At 38.7% G+C, this 21,936-nt stretch overlaps 2 protein-coding genes across 3 annotated transcripts; one reads left to right on the plus strand and one right to left on the minus strand.

Moving 5' to 3' along the window:
• The first annotated feature begins 1,147 nt into the window (after positions 1–1,147).
• LOC122640205 (eukaryotic initiation factor 4A-3) lies at positions 1,148–12,385 on the plus strand. The gene is made up of 10 exons (XM_043833355.1): positions 1,148–1,203; positions 1,712–2,079; positions 5,497–5,737; positions 5,835–5,915; positions 6,884–6,991; positions 7,134–7,253; positions 9,103–9,270; positions 10,033–10,119; positions 11,839–11,953; positions 11,986–12,385. The coding sequence occupies exons 2-9, from the start codon at positions 1,754–1,756 to the stop codon at positions 11,950–11,952; spliced, it is 1,245 nt and encodes a 414-aa protein (XP_043689290.1). The 5' UTR covers positions 1,148–1,203; positions 1,712–1,753; the 3' UTR covers position 11,953; positions 11,986–12,385.
• A 2,194-nt stretch (positions 12,386–14,579) lies between these two features.
• LOC122639317 (glutamyl-tRNA(Gln) amidotransferase subunit C, chloroplastic/mitochondrial) lies at positions 14,580–21,644 on the minus strand. 2 transcript variants are annotated; one of them, XM_043832139.1, is made up of 7 exons: positions 21,624–21,644; positions 19,566–19,648; positions 17,959–18,171; positions 17,831–17,871; positions 15,663–15,718; positions 14,977–15,028; positions 14,580–14,862 (listed from the first exon to the last, which is right to left on the minus strand). In XM_043832139.1, the coding sequence occupies exons 3-7, from the start codon at positions 18,139–18,141 to the stop codon at positions 14,787–14,789; spliced, it is 408 nt and encodes a 135-aa protein (XP_043688074.1). In that variant the 5' UTR covers positions 18,142–18,171; positions 19,566–19,648; positions 21,624–21,644; the 3' UTR covers positions 14,580–14,786. The 2 variants fall into 2 exon arrangements, with proteins under 2 accessions (XP_043688074.1, XP_043688073.1); XM_043832138.1 differs by lacking the exon at positions 21,624–21,644 and having other exon boundaries at positions 17,959–18,162; positions 19,577–19,719.
• Between the last annotated feature and the right edge of the window lie 292 nt (positions 21,645–21,936).

Consider the following 21,936-nt stretch of genomic DNA (forward strand, 5'->3'; position numbering starts at 1 on the left):
CTACTACGAGGGTTACTCGTCATCAACTGGGACTCTCCACACCGTCACACTCTACTATAAATGTGAAGGTACTCTACCCCATCAACCCATATTGAATTCTATTATTCATCTGTTTGCTCAGAGAGATCTAACTTAGGCATCGGAAAGTCCTAGGCCGGAACCACACTGGTTCTCCTTTGTCACCCAGGTTCTTTTGCAGGTTACGACACTCGAAGGGACAGCTGACGATTTCCTTACGCAACAGGGGGAGGGGGTAGAAGGAAACTTAATCAATGTGTGACCATGGCATAAGTATAACACATCTCCTGAATCCATTGATCAAAACTGGGTCAAATAATCTGACACGTTAACAACAAAATCCTCCTTGTTAGGGAGTCAGCTACACTATTAAATCCATTGATACATAACTGAAAGCACAAGAAACTAATCTGGAAGATAAACACAAGATGTCTTCTAGAATGGAACAAATTATCAGAGGCGAATTTGTACCATTCTCAGGATTATTGATCTTAGGAATAGACAAATTGGGTCTCAATTGACACCCGATGGACCTCGGTGCAAAGGTAAGGTTGCTCCATTGTAATCAAGTGGTCATGGGTTCAAGTATTTGAAAACAATATCTTGACAAAACGAGGGCTAAGGCGAATCGTTATCGTCTACGGTTCCCTGACCAGTGCGGCTCTCTAGTGCCTCTCATAAGAGGGGGATGGGACCCACCCAAGGCACCTGACCGAACACTCTACACAGATGGGGTCCACCTTCCTCTTATAAGAGGCACTAGGGAACCGCATCGGTCAGGGAACCGCATACGATAAAAATTCGGGCTAAGGCTGTGTACATTATGAGGTATGACCCTCCCTAGACCCCGTGATGCCCATTTTTCATTTGAGACCCTAATCTATGGGTATATCTCCAAACTACTCTAAACTGAAACCGAATCCGAATCAAACCGTTTAACACCGACCATAGTCATCCACTCATCCATAACATTTCCTTGAGACCCTTCGTTGGCCTTCAGCCGCATTTGAGTCTTCTTTCCCAGAGACTCCTATTTTCAGACTCAAACCCTAATACCTTTAATTCCCTGTTCGAGTTCAACAGGGCCTCTTTTTTTTAGGTGAAACAGGGCCCTTTTCTCTACTTCAATTTCTCGGTCTGCTACCTCCTACCGGCGAGGACAAGAGACGGCAGTTTGGCAATAAGGTTTGTCCTCTCTTCTCTATGTCTCACTGTAACTCTCTCTCTCTCTCTCTCTCTCTCTCTCCCCCCCCCTTCCCGGTTGTTGAGAAGCGAGATGAAACCAGTGTTTGGGCTTCTGTTTCATGGCACTGCGCATTTTTCCCCATTGAATTCGACTCTGTTCGATTTTTTTTAGCTCATCACAGTTTCGTTGAAATGGATTCGCCTTACAGACTTGGTGTGGTGCCTACTTCAAATAAAAACCCTAACCTAGCATTAGCAATGCGGCCAACGCGTTGCCCTTAGAAATTGAGAAATTGTTCTTCCACTAGGTCTAAAATTCTAAATAGTAAACATTTAGATGCCCTAAGAAATTGGTCTCCCACTTGGTATAAAACTCTAAATAGTCAACATCGACCGCCATTGGATAAAAAGCTCTCTCTTAAGAATTAAAACATTCTTCGTTCCTAATTTCTTTTCCTCTCTCCCTATTGGTTTTGAGTTTTGCACCTAAAAATTTTCTGCTCGGCAGGGTCAAGGAAGGAGAGGAATTCTTTAGATCCATAGTTCCATTATGGCTGCTGCAACAGCCTCCGCTGCTCCATCGAACTGGCCCGCTCGGCGTAACGGTAAGGGACCCATTGCCGAGGACGATAACCTAGTGTTCGAAACTAGTCATGGCGTTGAGGCTATCACATCGTTCGATCAGATGGGTATCAAAGACGATCTTCTCCGAGGGATTTATCAATACGGGTTCGAGAAGCCGTCGGCGATACAACAGAGAGCGGTTTTGCCTATCATCAAAGGTCGTGATGTGATTGCTCAGGCACAATCTGGTACTGGCAAGACCTCTATGATTGCCCTCACTGTCTGCCAGATGGTCGATACGGCAACCAGAGAGTACGTTTGTTCCCCCTTCGTCTTTTGTTCTTTTCTTCCTATTATTTTTGTTTTCAGCGTTTTTTTTTGCGTTATTGTTGCATAGTTTGTTTTTGGGTTTCCTCTATGTGGTGGGAGAGATATTTCGCCGACTGTGAAGGTTGAGAGAGGGAGACGGATTCCACCTCCCCCCCCCCCCCCCCCCACCCCCACCCCCAATGTAAAGGTTGTTCCCCTAGTAAAGTTGTGGTTTTAGAGTTCAGGGTTTTTATTCTCCTTTTGAGTGGTTGTTGTAGTTGCGTGATGACCAAAAGCGCATAGGTAAGAATACTGGGTGTGTAGCAGTATTGGGTGTTCCATGGGTTGCTTGTTGGTGAGTGAGTTGATAGTTGGTAGGAAGAAAATAAAAATTGAAAAACTTACAGGAATGCATTCCAGTACCATTAAAATATAATGCCAGGATTAAATAATACAACGCCCTTCTTTAAAATTTGAACTATCAAATATGCTATGTCGATCCATAATAGCTTGCCATTAGTGTAGGTGACAGAAATCCTGGAAACCACAGATGGTAAAAGAAACGGAGTCTACTTTCCTTCTTGTCTTTTTGACTGTATGCTAGTAAAAATTTGTTACTAGCAGTAGCCATTGTTCAGGCCTTGCAATTATCTACTAAATTTCAGTTTAGTCTGAATTTGAACCATAATAAATTGACGTGCTTTTCATTGTTACATGTAGGAGGCGAGTATTCTTTTATATCTGTGATGTACAAAGATTTAAGAAAAACTATCTTGATAAAAAAGATTGCGACAAATCCAAGAACTGAAACTAGTAAGAAAGGCGTCCGAATGGCTATACTACATAAGTCTAACCATTAAGGCATCATGTTTATTTATAATACTGACTTGCATAATTACAAGGACAATAACCCTAATAGAAACTAAGGACAGCAAATAAAGAATTACAAATAACCCCTGATTGGAGAAGTACCATAACAAAATATCACAACATTATATTCTCAACCCTCCCCCTCAAGCTGGATTATATATATCCTAGGCTCCAGCTTGGAACAATAAGGACAGACATAACCAATAGAATCTAACTTGAACAGATATAACCGTAGAAGCCAGCAGTTAGCAACAACACTTTCCAGTTGCAATACAATCATAAGTACATTAGCCATCAATACAACTGTAGAGAAAAATCTTCATGTCGAATTAATCCAATTAGCAACGAGCAAAATAAGTGGCAGAGAATACCAATTACATTAGCCATCAATACAACAAACGGCCATACCCAGTGCACGAGGCTCCGCCACTGCGGGGTCTGGGTAGGGTCATAATGTACACAGCCTTACCCCTGTCTTCGCAGAGAGGCTGTTTTCAATTAGCCATCAATACAGCAGTAGAGAAAAATCTTCATGTCGAATAAATCAAATTAGTAATGAGCAAAATAAGTGGCAGAGAATACCAACTGCAAGACAAAAATCATAGTAGCAGCAACAACATCATAAGCCCTTCCCAAGGAAGACAAGTAGTAATCTTCACAAAGAAGACGGATAAAAAGAGCGGCAGAGGTTGCTGCAAACCACAGAAAAATGAGAAGCATAGGTTGCTATGAACCACGGATAACAACATAAGGCAGCTGCAAACCACAGTAACTTAATTAGAATGCTGGGAACCGCATAACATAGCATAAAGTTGCTGGGAACCAAAATAATACAACATAAGGTTTCGGGGAACCACAATAACACATCATAAGATTGTTAGGAACCACAGGTAATAGTAACAACATAAGGTATCTGCGAACCACAATAACACATATAACAATCATGTTGCTGCAAATCAAAAGGAACCATCTTCATAATAAAACACGTTGTTGATGATGCTAGTAGATAATATTCTCCAATCTCCCCCTCACTTGTAGTACGAAATGTGGCAAACAGTGAATGCAGGGGAGACAATAAAGAATAGCTCATCATGTCGCTGTTACAACTAGTATCAGTAGCAAATAAACCAGATAACCAAGAACATCCGCATTACATATGCATTCTTCTGACCAAATCAAATCTTTTAAATCACCATTGTAGATATATAAATCCTAAACGTGACCATAGACATCAATCTCGGAGAAAAAATATACCAGGTCGACATTCGGTGAGTTACTAAATCAAACAATAGCCAAGATGAAAAAGATGGTGACACATCTCGATTAATTAATGCAATCCCAGGTTTTGAAACTCTGCCTTAGGATCGCTTATGGGCCCACCCAAGGGAGTTAAAGCCCACTTACAGTGAATTTGTGGCAATCTGGTAATTGACCATAATTTTCAAGGGGCTTTTGGGTAGATAAAAGGGAAGGATGGGATAGAAATTACAAATTAAATAGGATGGGCAAACTTAGAATGATAGTAAAATAAGGACAAGTGTAGGTTAAGGGCAAAAGGGAAGGGTAATTTTGGGAAAAAGGGGACTTATGGTGATATAGACCTGTTGATTCCACACAACAAGCACTCAAGACAGAAGGCAGAAATTCAATAAAGCTTCTAGTTGCAATGTCCCTAGGTTGTACCTATTGTACTTTGCGAGGATTTCAAGAGGGAGAAGGGACTAAGGTGTAAGAGGAGTTAGGGAAGAGTCCAAGGAACACACACTCACACATGCAGACATGTAAATGGCGATAGTAGGCATTTGTTGCATGGGTTTGCTTTGAGGGAAAGACATGAAGGAAAGGGAAAAAAAGAAGTGGAAGGACACAAGATTTTTAATGGAATGAGTGCATACGGGAATGGAATTCATAACCTTCATCTCTCTAGTATGTTTCCTACTGTCAGATAGTAAAAAGTTGAGAAGAAACGAGAGAAGAGTGAGGGACAAGAGAACGTCAGAAAAGATCTACTGTCGATACTCATAAAAAAAACTTCCATGCAATGAATTGTTACTACCATCTAGATTGATTATCGATGTTGCCAACTCATCTTGAAATGGTTGCATAAGCAATGCTTTTGCATTTATAATTTACTCGGTGTTCAATCAGTGGTGACTGTTGATCCCTTTGTGTATACTGTTACATGGATTTCTTTTTGTTAGTACAAGTTATGAAGGCAGCATCCTCAAATGTGTCTCCTTGTGAGCCTCCACATAAGGGGAACACAAGCTGGTCTGGTTGAGTGGCTTCCTTATGCTGGTTCGGTTTTTTTCTCTATTTCCTGCTTTCTAATTATTTTTCTATGCTGCTGTTCTTCATTCTTCATCAAATAGTTGTCAATTTCTGTTTTAGGGGTCTCTATTGAATTCCCTTGCAGCATGGCCAGTAGGCTTACTTGAGGATCTTTTGATCCCTCCCTGCATCAATGAGTTGAAGCACATGCCGCATATAGATCTTCACTTCTAGTCTTTCTGCAGTGGCTAATATAATATGTGTCATGTCTATTTTCAGGGTCCAAGCTTTGATCTTGTCACCAACTAGAGAACTTGCTGCACAGACTGAGAAAGTAATATTAGCGGTTGGTGATTTCATAAATATACAAGCCCATGCTTGTATTGGAGGCAAAAGTGTAGGTGAAGATATAAGGAAGCTCGAGTATGGAGTCCATGTAGTGTCTGGAACGCCAGGCAGAGTCTGTGACATGATCAAGAGAAGAACGCTACGTACAAGGGCCATCAAATTATTAGTCCTTGTAAGTTGTCCCTCCTTTATAGTAATATTGTTTCTTTTTGATAGCTTTGCTTTTTAAGTGTGGATAGAGCCTAATTTCTATTCCATGATATTGACAGGATGAATCTGATGAGATGTTGAGCAGAGGGTTTAAAGATCAAATTTATGATGTTTACAGATATCTTCCACCAGAGCTTCAGGTATGTCATTTGTAAAATTTCACCGCTAATGCTGGCTTGACCGAACTGAGGGTAGTTTTAGTTCTCATGTGGTAGTTTCTTCTGTCCTTCCCAACTTTGAGGCCTTTAGCTAGCCAAGTATAGGGTAGCTGATGCAGTTCCCTGCTCTGATGGTCAAGGAAGCTGCCTTTTCATGTGGGTTAGTTTTAGCCACAATGCATTTTGCAATCTCGGAAAAAATGCTTTGGTAAACGGTTTAGTAATCAATAAATTTGAAAAAAATGGTCTGATGACTGAAAATTTGGGTGGTCCTGTGCCTGGCCGTAGCTTTTTCTCTAAATGGATCCTGTTCTGCTTTGCAACATTATGACATGCTAGATATTATGTAAAATATGTGTGTCTACAAATGTTAATGTACATTCTGTTCTTTTTTTCTTTTCTTTTCTTTCTTTCTCTGTATGTGTGTGTTCTGAAATTTATATAATTTTGTTGCTGTTTAAATAGTCTATTTGTTGCAGTATTCTGGCAAGCGGGTTGGGATTGTTTATTACTGTGCATGAAATTCGAAACCTGCTGCACATATCCACATTGAATGCTACTAAAATTTAAAAAATTGGCATAATGGTAAATGGTTCAAGCTGCCAGTGAAAATGTCTTGGTTCGAATCTTGAAGGCGGTCACTTTGTGCAAAAATGCTAAAGGTTAGAACCGACCCCAGAATAACCCCTCCCAGTCGGGGCCAGCACTTGGTAAAGGCCCTTTACTGGTCTTGGTGACAGTAGAACTGGGTAAACCTTGATTTGGATGTATCCCCAATTCCCCATTGATTTGCAACCTAGGGATGCACTTAAAATGAGTCAGAGAGACTAGGCAACTAAGCATCATGGCATATATCATCTTGCTAGTCAATTTCTGATTCCCTGTCACCATGTTTTGCTTTTATTTTGTTGGGAAAAAGTTTTTTACATGTGATCGATTCTTTTCTTTAGGTTGTATTGATTTCTGCGACACTTCCTCATGAGATACTGGAAATCACGAGCAAATTTATGACAGATCCTGTTAGGATCCTTGTGAAGCGTGATGAGTTGACTTTAGAGGTATGCAGCTCATCATGATTGGTTTTTTTTTTTTGGGGGGGGGGGTTGGGAGGAGTGGTTGGCAGAGTAGGATCATAAGATGAGCTGTCATCTGACCAATGAATTTACTTATTTTTGTTGCATTATTTTTTTTTTCCGACAGGGCATCAAACAATTCTTCGTTGCTGTTGAACGAGAAGAGTGGAAGTTTGATACTTTATGTGATCTTTATGATACTCTTACCATCACCCAGGCTGTTATTTTCTGCAACACAAAGCGTAAGGTAATGAAATATCTATTTATTTATTTTTGGTAAATTATTTTTGTTAGTTAGTTAAGGGGTAAAAGGGAAATACAGAAGGTGAGATTGTGGGTCCATTTGACTATCTGGCAAGACATATGTATGAAATTATGTAGAGTCAGGTAGACTGAAAATTACTGCCATGTACTTGGTGAGGTTTTCTAGATTTGGTCTTGTAGGAAATATTATTGTTCATTTCCGTGGTGGTGTTACAAGTGTAGTATATATTGTAAGTGGGTTCAACATCTCATCGGGGTTGCAACCCTTTCAGCGTTATATTTTCTTGTCTTCTTCCTTCCCTCTGTGTTATGTTTTATTTATTACCAATTGATTGGGTGCTTGTGTAACACCTTTTAATTGGTGATGCTGATTTTGTTTGAGGTTAGCCTGCAAATGATTACCCACACATGAAATATGTTGTATTGCTGGCTATGTTCAGTTTAGCCTGCCAAATCTGCAGACAAACCCATCCCTTTGCAGCATCAAATTGCCACAACTCAATTGCCCTGAGTGGCTATTTGAAGTTTTACTGTAACGCAGAATTGCTACCTGCCTTGATGTTGAGGGCTTGTTAATGCAAAAGTCGACCTTGGACCAGGGAAATCAGCGGGAGATCAATTGCAGCAGGATCGATACACTGAAAAGAACAAATTAAAACTGCAATTCCTTTTTTTTTATTGCTACCTTTCTGTTACATATGAAGAAGAACATAAAAAGATAAGAAGAAGAAGAAGAAGAAGAAGAAGAAGAAGAAGAAGAAGAAAGGGATATAGAAGAGAAAAGGGGGGGGGGGGGGGTAGGGGAATGGGCTTCTCACCCTGGGTCTCTCACTCACAGCTATCCCAGCTGTTGAAAGATGTAATTTCTCCCATAGCCGATAGCAACAAGGCCTGAAAATTCTTTTCTCCAAATCTGATCATTCTTTACAAAAGGGGGCCTATTAATAGTTTAGGCAAGCTTACAAAATAGAAGGTAGAAAATAGAAACTTCCTAAAACCAAAATAGAAGATAGGAAACTAGCAACTAATGAAAAATAAAAACTAGCTGAAAATAGAAACTACTCAGGCTTGATTGATCCAGCCTTCTAAACAAGCTAGGAAACAAAAATAGAAACTAATAGATTTAGTAACTAGGCACTACTAGGAGAATAGTAACAAATAAAATCAGATCTTCACACCAGCTGTCCGTATCAGCCCCCAAATAACTGTTCACGTAAACAGTGATTCGGGTACTGTTCATATGAACAGTAACTTATATATATATTTTTAAATTTCTGTCTTGGTCTCTTTTTTTCTTCTTCATGCTTCTCTATGGGCTGGGGCTGCCTTAGGTGATGCTCCATCGAACCAACAAAACTTGCCACATCATCAGACCAGGGTGCTTCTCACAGCAGTCGAATCCACAACCTTGCTGGGCTGGTTTTGGGGCTTGTTCCTGCGGGTACATATGGACTTGTGATCTACATCAGCTTGTTCAAATAAAGAGCTAAATTCAACCTTCAATTAAATTTATTCTCTCTTCTTTAGAAACACAGTTTCTTCGAGACTTGGGGGCTGCAAATTCTTAGCACAGATGCGATGGTTTATTTTATGTATTCTTTACCAAATTGTGCAGTAAGGGGGAGTGAGATGGCGGGTTTCCATAAAAGGGTACTTCTGTAAGGAGTAGCAATTGTAGAGAGTTGGAATTTGTATTTCCACGTACATCTCATGTTAGGTGTGCAGTTTTATTACGATCTGCGCAATAAAATCTTGTCTATTCATTAGAAAAAGATTGTTCCATTATTTGCCTTGCATTGCTTGTGAACCCCCTTTATAATTTTGTTGTGCAGGTGGATTGGCTGACAGAGAAGATGCGCAGCAATAACTTCACAGTCTCCTCAATGCATGGAGACATGCCTCAAAAGGAGCGGGATGCTATAATGGCAGAGTTCAGGTCAGGAACAACCCGTGTGCTGATCACTACAGATGTTTGGGCTCGGGGGCTTGATGTTCAACAGGCATGTATTTCAGCTCCCACCAGAACATAGTTAACACTCCTCCCAAATACTTGGTAGTATTATTTGATATTGGCGACAAGTGAGCATTAACTAATTAGTGTAACAAATGAGCATTTATTAATTATTGCTAGATTCTAAAAAAAATTAATAAATAGAAATTAATCATATTTAAAAAATGGACATTTATGATTGAAAAATAGAATTCAGTTTTGACTCTAAATCCTCGTTCACTTTCTGGAAATTTTGAAAACAAAAGTACTTCAAAATCTGGACTGTTAAATGAATGCTCTCTAGGGAGATCTCAATATTTTAGAATTCAGCCCAATTATAATGCATCTGATTAATGGTGTTCTTTTGGGTAGCATGGGAAAAGAAGGATAGATGTTTGTCTAGCCAGATAATTGCTGAACTTTGATATGTTGGATTCTGGTGAGGCCCGCTAATTGGCTAATCTGAGAATCTGTTTCTACTCTCTGAATAGTAAGACTATAGCATTACCTTTAAAATTTGCATCTATCTAGTCCTACCATAATTTGACATCTTCATTCATGGATTTAAAAAATATGGGGTATAAACCCTGACTGCATTTCTTCATAAAGTCTGATGTAGTGGTTGAAATAATAAATCAAACAAGGATATACTCTATCTCAGTATATGTTTTTTTGTCGTAGTCTCAGACTCTCAGTATATATTTTTGATTTAACTCCCTAGTTGACTTTTATTTATTGCAATATGTTAAATATGTTCTTTCTTCCTAATCAGGTGTCTTTGGTGATTAATTATGACTTGCCCAACAACCGTGAGCTCTACATTCACAGGATAGGTCGATCTGGCCGTTTTGGACGGAAGGTAACTTTCTTTGTTCTGTTTACGTGAAAAATTTTAATTAGTTGGAAATAATTGAGCTGGGAACTGGAAGTGTTTCTACTGGGTTCAATAGGTGATTCATATTTATTTTTTTTCTTTTATGTTCAAGCATTTTCCTTTAATTTTATATTTGTTATAAACATATATTTTGGATTTTGAATCTAAGCATCGGTATGTGCTTGAAATTACCATGTATATAGTAGCTTTTGAGGTCATTAATTGGGTTTTGATAGTGGATAGTCCGGACCCTAAAATTTACAGTGTTGGATGTTTCTGAAAGTTTCATAGATGGGCTGGATACTGCTATTCTCTGTTTTTGTAAGTCTCATAAATGTTTCAGACAGATGCAGCCCAGAGAATAGCAGCATTCAATTTCTATATCATGTTTTTTAATAAAACCACAGGAGACAGCCTCTCTGCGGAGTGGCAGTAAGGCTGTGTACATTATGACCCTCCCAGGCTCCGCAGTGGCGGGAGCCTCGTGCACTGGGTACGCCTTTGTTTTTTGTTATTTAATAAAACCAGCCGCAAATCTTAAATAACTCTCATACAGTTGGCATCAGAGATTGAGGCGTTCTTTAATTGCTTGAATTTAGGATGGTAGAGTCTGTCAAATTGTGTAGGTTACTAGTACATCTGAAATAGATCTTTAATTAATGGTGGTGTCTTGTGTCCATGGCTCCATGCCTTGTGGCTTTAAAGTGGGATGTGAAACATGGAATTCTATGCTGCCTGTGGTGGCATATACACTAGATTTCTGGGGTTGTAGCACAAACCCAAGTTGGTGGTTACCATAAAATTAATCGATGTTTCTATTAGGGGTGAAACAGGGTTGGGTTGGGCCAGATTTTTTAAAACCCTAGCCCAACCCTGAGTCATCTTAGCTCAACCCAAGCCCAACCCGGCCTAGGTCGGGCCGAGATATCTCAGCCCTGGCCCAACCTGGGCTCAGCACAACCCAACCCGGTCTTGATTAACCCTTATCGGGCCGGGTTGGGCCTGGATGGCCCTGATTGGCCCTGACTTGCCTGCTTTTTTGCCATTTATGTCGTCCTATGCATTAAAAAAATGACACATGTGATTGGGTATTGGTTTGTTTTATACTTGATTGATCATTAGACTTTTCTTTGGGTTAAAAAACTTAGCACAATCTTGAAAATGTAAATATTTTCGTTCAATATGTAATTAGCCTTTTTTTGGTAAACCAATAGATAATTAGATACTAAACAAAAAATTACAAAATGTAAACAATAAATTGTAAAGCATAACCTAACACAGGGCCGGCCCGGGTTGGGCTTAGCCAGAGGCCTCAAACCCTGGCCTCGCCTGACCCTGACTTAGGGCCTGAAAATTTCAACCCTAATCCGCACTTATGGTTGAAAAATCCAGTCCAGGCCCTGTTCGGGCTCAGGGTGGGCCATGGCGGGCTCTGGCCAACGGGGCCAAACTTACACCCCTACCCTAGTTTCTATTAATTTTTTTCTCTTAACGCACAAGATGCCCATCACATCATATTCTTTGTGAATAGATCTTTAAGATGGATTGCAATCAATGTTGGTGTCTTATCTTTCTGACTAGTTCATCTGTCTGGTTGGCTGTTGTGTGAGGCATAACCTTGATTTTTCTCTCCCTCTATGAGCTGTCTATTTCCAACATATGTGAATCTGTATTTTATAAAACGGATGGTGTCTCTGGTTTCAGGGTGTTGCAATAAACTTTGTCCGCAACGATGACATAAGGATTCTCAGGGATATAGAACAGTATTACAGCACACAGATTGATGAGATGCCAATGAATGTAGCTGATCTAATTTAAGGTCAAGCTGGATGTTGTTTGTTTAGTGTGAAGAGTGATGGAATGAAGCAAATGGTTCAGTGAGGAAGATGTATTGGTTTACTCCTTGATTTGGTGTTGTCTACCTCTGCAGGATTGGTTGTATTTTGAAAGTTTGCTGATTTTCTGTTCTGAAAAGGAAAAGCTGACAGGAAGTGGGTTTTGCATTCTGAAGATTTTGGGTAAGATAGTTTCTATTAACAACGGCTTTCAGGATTGTATTTACTGCAGCCTTTTAAACATGCTTAATTTTCACTTTTTAGGCATCAAACCTAGGGCATGGTAGTTAGGACTATGGTGGTTCCCTTTGTATTTATTTTTGGAGTCTGCTCTTGGTTCTGATGCCACAAAAAACTAAAGTTGTATATTAGACTAAAATCTCCAGTTTCGCAATTGTTTCCGAATATTTGCATGACGACTGGCTGCTGCATTTCATTTGACCCCTTCCTATAAGCTTGTTAGCCTGATTGCACAGGTCTAGTCCCTTGTAGGGTGTTATAGTGCAAGATCTTCTGCTTGTTCTTTGGTCTGCCTTTAGCTATGTGGTTTTGATTTGCCAAAGCCGTTCATTATTTTCCCCGTCAAAAGGTTTAAGTGTTCTTCCTGTAGTTGGTTGGTTATTTAATTGGATTAGCAATTTTTCTAAATCTGCCCTGCAATTACAGCGTTTACTTGTGTTGGAATTAGCTTCTTTGGGAGAAAATAGACGTGTTTGGTGAGGTATGCATTCTTCTGCCCTTGGTATGAAAGTATTAAGAAATCATTTAGAAGCAAGGAGAATTAATATCGAGTCCTACTACTGTTACATTAGAATGCAAGATGCATTGCCCTTGTTTGCTTAGCTAAGTTCTTAAAATTCTAATCGAACCATTCAAAGAGTTGATAGCAAATAGCAACAATCCATGGTCTCTTGGATGTGAACTGGGGTGGCTCGTTGTGCAGAGGTCAACCAATGTACTGGTAAAACTCGGGAGCAAAATTGATTTAAGTTTTGGACTTGTTTTACAGAAAAACAAGTCTCAGGTGTTTTGCTAAACCAAATTTTTAGCACAATTTTACCACAGGTATGTGCAAAGAAAACAGGAAAACTAACCGGTTTACCAAACAGGACTAATGCAAGGTTTAAGGCACTTGAAGCTGCCAATATGAGAATGGTGGAGCAACTTCAGCAGATCTCAAGGGATACTCGTTCAGCATCTCCTCCTCACTATACAAGGGTGTTCATTAAAGTCTCGCATCCCTAAAAAGAGTGTATCACAAGCTTAAGAGGACAAGGAATAGGGCTGTAAACGGATCGGATTCGTCTCGGATAGTGCTATATCCTCATCCGATTAGCTATCGGACGGATTCGGATATGGATCGGATATTTTATCCGTTTACATATAAATATAGTTTTTTGGATAGTTATAGTCTATCCGTATCCGCATTTGTTTAGCTTTCAGACGGATTCGGATAGTGTTAAATGGATACGGATACGGATACGAAAACGGATTTTGGCTATTCATTTACACCCCTAACAAGGAATTGGCAAAAGATACTACACCAGCATTTCGGATTAATTTTCATATATGCATAATTCATGTAATCCAATGAAGTCTCACAAATGGATTTAAGATGGGATGCTAGGGCCAGAGCAATCCCTCTTGAGTCCTCAATTTTCAAACCATCATCATATAAGATAAAGTCGATATGCCTTTTCCTTAAATTAAGTTTAGAGATAGAATGATAAAACTTTGTATTTCTATCTCCATCCTTAATGTGAAAATGTCTTGATTTTTTATGCCTAAATACAAAGTGTTGGAGTTATCTTTTAAGATCCCAATTGTTTAGAGGAGAAGGTGGTGTGGGATTATTGGGAAGATAGAACCCACAAGTTGAAGTTTTGTTGAGGTGGAAATGTTAAGGTAAAATTTCTTTCCCATCAACGTCCCACCTATTTGGTGTGAGTTTGAATAACAAAAGGATGGGATTTTAAAATACCACATCAGCAGACAAAACAATTAATGATGTCCCACCACCCCCAATTGACCAAACAATGTCAGGGTGGAATTTTAAAATGCCACATCAACATTTTCCCACCCCACCTAAGTCACCGGGGCCTAAGAGAGAGAATTGGTTGATGAATCCATTATTTTTCGTAGCATCTTGAAAATGTGAAAGACTGAATCAGATGCATGACAATGATGAAGTTCCTCTACTACCCAAATAGAAATCACTAGTCTTGACACAGGGACCCACCACACAAGATCAATTTATTTAGTACTTTGGTAGCCAGAGAGCTGCCAAGATGGTCTTACCATTGTAACATCTTCCCCAAAAATGAAAAAAAATAAAAATAAAATGCAGCAGTTGTTACCTTAACAGAATGAAGCCATTAAACCTGAAGTACTGCTCTGTAAAGGCCAATATCTAATGACACCAGCTGTTACTCTGAACTACTACAAGGCACCACCCAGTCATGTTCCTACATCATTTTAACCATGATCTAACAACTTGCATCCCCCCCCCCCCCCCAACAAAAGGTACTGTGAAGATAATTCACTTTCTAACAAAATCCATACCACCACCTTTCGAGTAGAAATGGCCAATCAAACATGTGCAGACGCAAATAAGAACCAAGAAGCTCCTTCCATTGTCCAGATTATATAAAACTCAAATATTTGTGTTACCATAATCCCAGGAAGCTGAGACCACAATCCATACGTATGGCCAACTAAAACCATGGTAATTATATCAACTGATGTCAGGACATAACTTGCAAGAGCAAAACATACTTGACAAGGGACTAATACAGAGAAGTAGTTATCCAAACAGCATCACTCCTTGTTCAAAACCCTGGGAACTTTGATGTATGGCTCGTCGTAGCTTGGAACAGCTGCTAACATGGCCTCCCTGTTTTTAGTAAAGTAAGGTCAGATTTAATTTAATCAAAGTAATAAAATACTAATTAAGTTCTGAGAAGTTGAGAATACAAAACAAGGGAAAGAAGATGAAAATCTCCTGTACCTATTCTCAAATGATTCAGGCACGTCATTACGAAAATTGTCACCTTCACTCTCTGTACTCAAAATACAGAAAGTCAGAGGACAAATAAAGTTGCGTATCTGATTACAGGAACAAAGAGCAAGACCTTAATGGATGAGAAACCACTAAATCCATGGATAAGTGTTATTACACAATCCATGACTATTCACAAGGAAAAAAAGCGAACTAGAACATGATCAATCTTTGCAAAGTTATGTCAGATTCATGGGCAACAGAACACGTACACACTTATGTGCACACAAACTTGCAAAACACACACAGGGATCAAATGTTATCAATCTTTCAGAGTTACATCAGAATGGAGAGCAGCAGAAAACACAAACATGCACACATATACATTTTCATTCATGAGTGCATTATAAAAGGAGCATTGGATGTTTTGCTTAATCCTAGATAACTAAAACAGTCTTACATTCTTAATCAGCAACCCAGTGGGAAAGTTTATCCTTTGTTCAAGATAAGAATGAATCCCATATTTTTTCAGATATTCAACCATTTCAGCCCTGCCTAGACATGCAAGTCATTTTCAATGAAAAGAATATGTTCCAAGTCTGACAGGAGACACCATCATCACCATCATAAGAGGTCAGTTAACCATAACTCGAAGTCATCAAATATAATATATGGAAAAGGTGGTTGCTAAACACCTGCCCTAAGTGCAGGCTCTATACTTTGAAGATCAACAGCTTGAAGTTGTCCAAACCTGTAATGAAGAAGCACGACCAATCCAAAACCATTAGAATGATAGTTATCATCATAACAAGGATAACATCCAATATCATGAAAAAACTGAAACTGATGACAATGGAATAAATACATTTTAGTGTGCATACCTATACTGCTATGGGGAGTATGGTAATCACAGAAGAGAAACTATGCATATTTGTCAAAGAGACTAGGTGACCCAAGGCGTTGGAAGGATGCCTAGGTGACAAGGCACCCACCTAGGCATGCAATATATGCAATATAGTCAATGAGTATTTATACTAGTATGCTTATATGCAACATAGAAGCCATAGCAATGCAATTTTATGTAATTAAGCTACAAATGACTAAATATAAGAAAACCAACATATAAGAAACAAATCATAGGATATAATATAAAATATTCACAAAAAACAAAGCAATAAACATAAATCAACGTAAACTCGTGAAGTGTAAAAAAACTGATATAATATAAGGTGTCATGTCACAAGGTCACAAGGTGTGTTGTCACCTTGGACCCAAGAAGGCACCTAGGTGATGCCTTGACAACTATAAGACTATGATGATCCTACATATAATAAAGGATAAAAGAATGGACAAGATGAGAATCTTTATGGGTTTTTTTGCTATACAGTTATTGTATTAAACTTGTGTTTAAAAGGTAAATACAACAGAAGGGCTTTAAGTTCAAATTTACGGTGATAAGATTCAGGAGATCAAGATGATAAAAGAAGCCTAAATTACGAACAATCAATAAAAAAAAATGTTCATGTTGCTTATATTCAGGTAGATACCCAATATTTCTTTTGAACTGATGGCTTGAAGGGCCTAAAATCAAATTACATCATTTTTTTTTGTGCAGCATGCCAGTTATAAAAGTAACAAACATATCCAAAGAGAACTTTTATTAAATCAATATGCGCCAACAGGCTAGCTAACAAGAGGGCAAGTTGGTAAGAGCATTTGTGCAAAGCTATTTTATCACATAGAGAGTTGGTAACTGCAAGACAAAACTAAAGAAAAAATGGCAACTTGATATAATAAAAAAGCAATCCTAGTGATACATCAAAGCTTTGGCAAGGCAATGTCATTTTGCTATGGTGCATCAGCAAATAAAGTGCATTGGTGACTGCCTGTGGATTTAAAACTATTATATAAGCTTAGAAATACTCGTCAACTATGGATTATAAGAAATCTAGAAACCACAATAACTTTTTTAACTTGTAATTTTTCGGTGTAAAACTTTTTCAAGTGTAATTGGAAGCCAAAATCTACTAAAATTCGGACTTTATACTTCTCACATATACAAATACAACATTATACAAAATAATAAGAACTATAGATAGAAAATTGAAGAAGAAATTGGTCATATCCATACTGGAATACAATACCATCAGAAAGTAGCAGGTATTAATTTGGTTATAGTCAATATATATATAGAGTAAGCGAAGTCCACATTTACTGCAATGTCGTGACAGAAGCTCTAGGAGACACCTACTGACAGGATAAGCAATACAATATATGGCAAAAACTGGGTACAACTTACAAGATACCTCTACGTTTGGTGTGGTAAACTCCCATTTCTAGATCCTCAATATGGTAACACCAAGAAGAAAACCCTCAAGCATATAATATTATCTTGAGTCAATTTATTGACTAAAAACTCCATTTGCTACTAGAAATATGTTATACAACAGTATATACAACCAGGTTTTCTTGCAGAGAGTCTGTTTCCATACTCGAACCCGTGACTACTTGATCACAATGGTCCTTGTGTTTTTCCAATAACATTTAATTTATCACACTAGTATTTGCATAGAAACATCACCCTTTCCACTTAATTTCCTTTTCCCCCATGGGATTATCCATTACAATTATCAGGAAACAGTACCCTACAGTTTGCTTCTCAGAACAAAATTTATGGCATGTAATGGCGCATATTTGTGGAACTAAAAGGGATGATTGTAAGCAGACATGCAACGAGATGGTACTGAAAGGTAAAAGAATGTGACAAATCGGAAAACATTCCGCTAACGTATCAAAGCAAATTATCCATGAATATAACTTATTGCACTAGACGAATTAATAAGAAGTGTATGTGCATACATACCAGTCAATTACTTGCTGAATTTTGGGAGCAAATTCCTCAACCTACAGTAAGTTGAAATGGTTAAAATTAAACTTAAAACTCAGAGAGAGTGAAGAGAGTTTTCTGTTGGCATTTGTTTGCTGTGTTACCTCCTTAGAGATGAGAGTGATTCGAGCTGTCTCAGCTAAATTTTGTACGTCTGGGGGAAGAAGAGAAGATTGAGCGGAGAAGTTGCAAGCTCTTGAACCACATGACCAAGCATGATACCTCTGCGGGTGCAACACATGGGATACTGATATTCCCCTAATTGCAAATAAAGCTCTGCTCCCCATTGCCGTCTGGATGAAAGAGCACAGCGGATAATGATAAAAACTTAGAGACTATTCCAATCTATCTATCTCTTCCCTCCCAACCTCTCCCCGACCCAACTTGTCACAGTATTCAAAACCATAATTAGTAAGTTCGGGAAAGGCAATAAAACGGGTATGGATACATACGGCAATTAAACGGACAAGACGGCAATATTAATTTAAAAAAAATTAGGCGTAATAAAACGCATACGGCAATGATACAATACATGTTTAATACGGCTGCTCTGTAAGCAAAAATACGGGCATATGTTTACTATGTAACAAACATGTCCACTACCTAATTGATAAAATAAAGAAACCTCACAAATAAAAAAAAAAAACATAAACAATATAATAAATACAATATAACTAGGAAATCAGTAAATTCTGAAATGGAAAAAAGGATCATGATGACAAATCTGAAGGCTTCCCAAGAGATCTAAATTCTGTACAGAATGCTGGACAGCTCCTTTTCCATGCATTCCCGACTAGAATGCTCGAAGTAAACTCATGGCATTAGTCAATAATACATATACCCATCCATTAAAGCAAAGTCACTTCAATTACTTCATTCAGAAATACATTATGTTTTAAAATCCATTCAATTTAAAATCAACCCATCAATGGGAAATTGGGATTATATAATATTTATATCTCTGAAGTTCATAGATTTTTTACAAACTATTTTTCCTATCAACGGTTGAGGATTAATGTGAAAGCTATAAGCCTTGTGAGGCCGATGATGGAGTGAATGGGTTTTGAAGGCTGGTAATGCTGATCGATTAGGTCTGGTTGTAGTGGTTAAAATAAAAAGAGAAAAGTAAACAAAGGAAAAATAAAAGAGAAGAGTTACATAGGAGTCTACATATAGTTGAAGATTCCACCTTAACAGTAAGTCCGCAAGAATAATGACAATTAAGTAGCAAAATCTGACTATATTCAGCTGAAGAAAATGTACAAGACACCCCCTTCCCTGTATCGAGTTTCTGAAACATAAATTCCCAACATGATAAACTACTCCAAGTCCCAAATCCCATCAGAATTTAGATACCCAGTCAACTATGTGGGTCTTTCAGATTAAAGAACACTACATAAAAGCCTAAAAATAATTTGTACAACTTCAATTTGTGATCTTGAGACTGAGATTTATAATTTCCAGGATACCATTGTTTCTGGAAAGTAGAGAGATTTGTTATCTTTTGCCTTTTGAGAGACCGGTCAATAAAAAAGGGAAGAGGAAGGAACTTACTTGAGACTCGCTGGTGCTATCAAATATCAACTGGAAACGGAGACGGAGAAGAAGAAGAGGGCACCGGGGCAGGGACTCAACTCAATAGCCTCAGATGGAGACTCGCCGGAGAAGATGAGCAGTGAGTCGGACGCCCACTAGTCCAAACGCAGCTTTAGACTCCAACCTATCTATCTCTTCCCTCTCAACCTCTCCCCGGCCCAACTTGTCATAGTATTCAAAACCGAACAAAATCCTGAACCAAAAATGGTCTGGTCTAGTTCAGACTGGTTTGGGACTCGTCAGACAACTCAGACCAATAGTTTTCAGAAAAAAAATTATAGAACTATAAGAGTATAAGTAGGGCTGTAAACGGATCGGATTCGGCTCGGACTCACTACTACGAATCCAAATCCGATCCGATATCACGAATTTTAAAATGTATTACCATCATAGTTGTCATCCGATCCAAGTCGGTGGAAGGGTGTCACGTCGATATATCGACATGTCGCCCGCCATGGCGTTGCCATGGCGAGCATGTCGACCATGTTTAATTTTTATTTTCTGTATTTTTAATGTCATTTAGTATGCTATAATATATGTCCTATAACATCAAAATCAACATGAAAGTGTACTACTACTACTAATATACTATGCCACTATGGTTTAATTCATGAAAGTGTAACTAATATCCATTAGTGATATGAAAGTATGAAAATTGAAAATATAGATTAACCTATCAAATAATTGAAAGCAATAGTAAAATCAAATGATAGCTACTCAGCTTGATAGCAATAGTCTTTCTTTAGTGTATGTGATTTGGAGCAAAGCATCTAAGCTATTAAATGGTTTAAAAAAAATTTTAATCTAACTTTTATATGTACAAATATCGACCGATATGCCAACATATCGTGGTATGGCGTCCATGGCGACGCCATGGCGTCGCCATGGAAGCCATATCGAACGATATATTGACATCCACCATGGCGTAGCTCGATATGCCCCCTCTCCCAACGCCAGGACGCCATGGCGACGCCATGACAACTATGATTACCATATCCGAATCCGGGAGTTTATCGGATATCCGGATATTATCCGATCCAATAAGCTCTCCGATTAGTGAACACATCTGACATTACAATTATGGCCTCCTTCGAGCGCATTCCACACCAGGGAGCATTCCAGCCATTGATTAAGATTCAAAACCAAAGAACACAAAGGAGTCACATAAATCAATTATAAATTACTTTAGACCCACATCTCTGTTTTTTTTCTCCTTCAAGTTGCATCTAAAAGCTTACAAAAGAAGGTTTTGTTCTGCAATAGAAGATACAGATTGAAGCCAAAATTCAAGAAATTGGCCGACAGAAGTGGGGCTACGCCATTGAAGCTCAAAGAGACAGCTCTTCTTGCATCATTTTCCCGTCCAATCCACGGACTTGAACCGTCTTATTCATAGTAATTTAAAAGGAAATTGGAATTGGAGGTGGAACACTATGTGAGATTAATGAGACTTACACAAAAGTTACTGCATAGAACACACCATCTCCTTGCATACTGGAGAATAGCCCTCTCATAGAAGATGATGAAAGGCCAGAGTGTAACAGGGAAATCATGCTAGAACCAAGATAATTAATGCAACAAGTACAGAGAATATGAAGCGATACTAAAGAAAAGACGCAAACAAACTAAAACAAAGTAAAATCAAGCATTTAATAGGAGATTCACCAGTGTCAACACAAATGGACACATTGGTGTTCCAGAAATTGCAAAGAGGATCGTCTTCATCTGAGGGAGTTTACTCTGCTGGAACGACTCCAGTTCACTGCCTCCAATCGAGTCCAACCTTTAGATCAGCTTCATCGAGCTTCAGATCTCCCTTCAAAACCTTGTACAACCTTCAGATCTGCTTCCCCGATCTTCAACGAGCTTCAATCTATAAATTTATACAGTTTTTAAGTAATACCCGATGTTTCTGCTCTTTTCCATTTGATTTGTCACCAAAAGGAAACCCTCAGAATGAAAAGTTGAGATGTAAAAAAAAAGGGAAATCAAAAGGCAGAACCTACCGCTGCCGGTTGCGCGTGTGTCGCTGCCGGTGAGAATCGAGAGTCGAGAGGGTTGTGCATGTGCCGTTGCCGGTGCCGAGTCGAGAATCGAGAGTGAGAGTTGAGGTCTTGAGTGACCTTGAGGCTTGAGTGCAGAGTTCCGCTGAGGGTGAGGGCCTGAGGCGTTGAGACTTGAGAGACGAGAGTGAAAGGGTACAAAGGGAAATGGGATTAGTCGATTAGGGTTTAGGCCCTTTTAGGTTTAAGAGTTAGGATTCATATTATCAAAATAACCTTATAAAGGTACTAATAATAAAATTAAAAAAGCAAGGGAAAGTAAAAAAAATGTAAAGTTATAAATGGAAAGTTAAACCGATCGGATATCCTATCGGACGGATACGGATAGTAATTTTTCGAATACGGATAGCCCTAAACGGATTCGAACACGGATCGGATTCAGATTTTCGGCTATTCATTTACAACCCTTGTATAAGGAACATA

Source organism: Telopea speciosissima, chromosome 9, assembly GCF_018873765.1.
Source record: "Telopea speciosissima isolate NSW1024214 ecotype Mountain lineage chromosome 9, Tspe_v1, whole genome shotgun sequence".
Classification (NCBI taxonomy): Eukaryota; Viridiplantae; Streptophyta; class Magnoliopsida; order Proteales; family Proteaceae; genus Telopea; species Telopea speciosissima.

What these genes read in the sequence shown, in the direction of transcription:
- LOC122640205 (XM_043833355.1), top strand. Translation starts at nt 1,754, where the DNA reads ATGGCTGCTGCAACAGCCTCCGCTGCTCCATCGAACTGGCCCGCTCGG. An exon ending in GTCGATACGGCAACCAGAGA is followed by an intron (nt 2,080 to 5,496) that starts GTACGTTTGTTC and finishes GTCTATTTTCAG; the next exon opens with GGTCCAAGCTTTGATCTTGT. An exon ending in CCATCAAATTATTAGTCCTT is followed by an intron (nt 5,738 to 5,834) that starts GTAAGTTGTCCC and finishes TGATATTGACAG; the next exon opens with GATGAATCTGATGAGATGTT.
- LOC122639317 (XM_043832139.1), bottom strand. Translation starts at nt 18,141, where the DNA reads ATGGGGAGCAGAGCTTTATTTGCAATTAGGGGAATATCAGTATCCCAT. An exon ending in TCACTCTCATCTCTAAGGAG is followed by an intron (nt 17,872 to 17,958) that starts GTAACACAGCAA and finishes AACTTACTGTAG; the next exon opens with GTTGAGGAATTTGCTCCCAA. An exon ending in AGAGCCTGCACTTAGGGCAG is followed by an intron (nt 15,029 to 15,662) that starts GTGTTTAGCAAC and finishes TTTTGAGTACAG; the next exon opens with AGAGTGAAGGTGACAATTTT.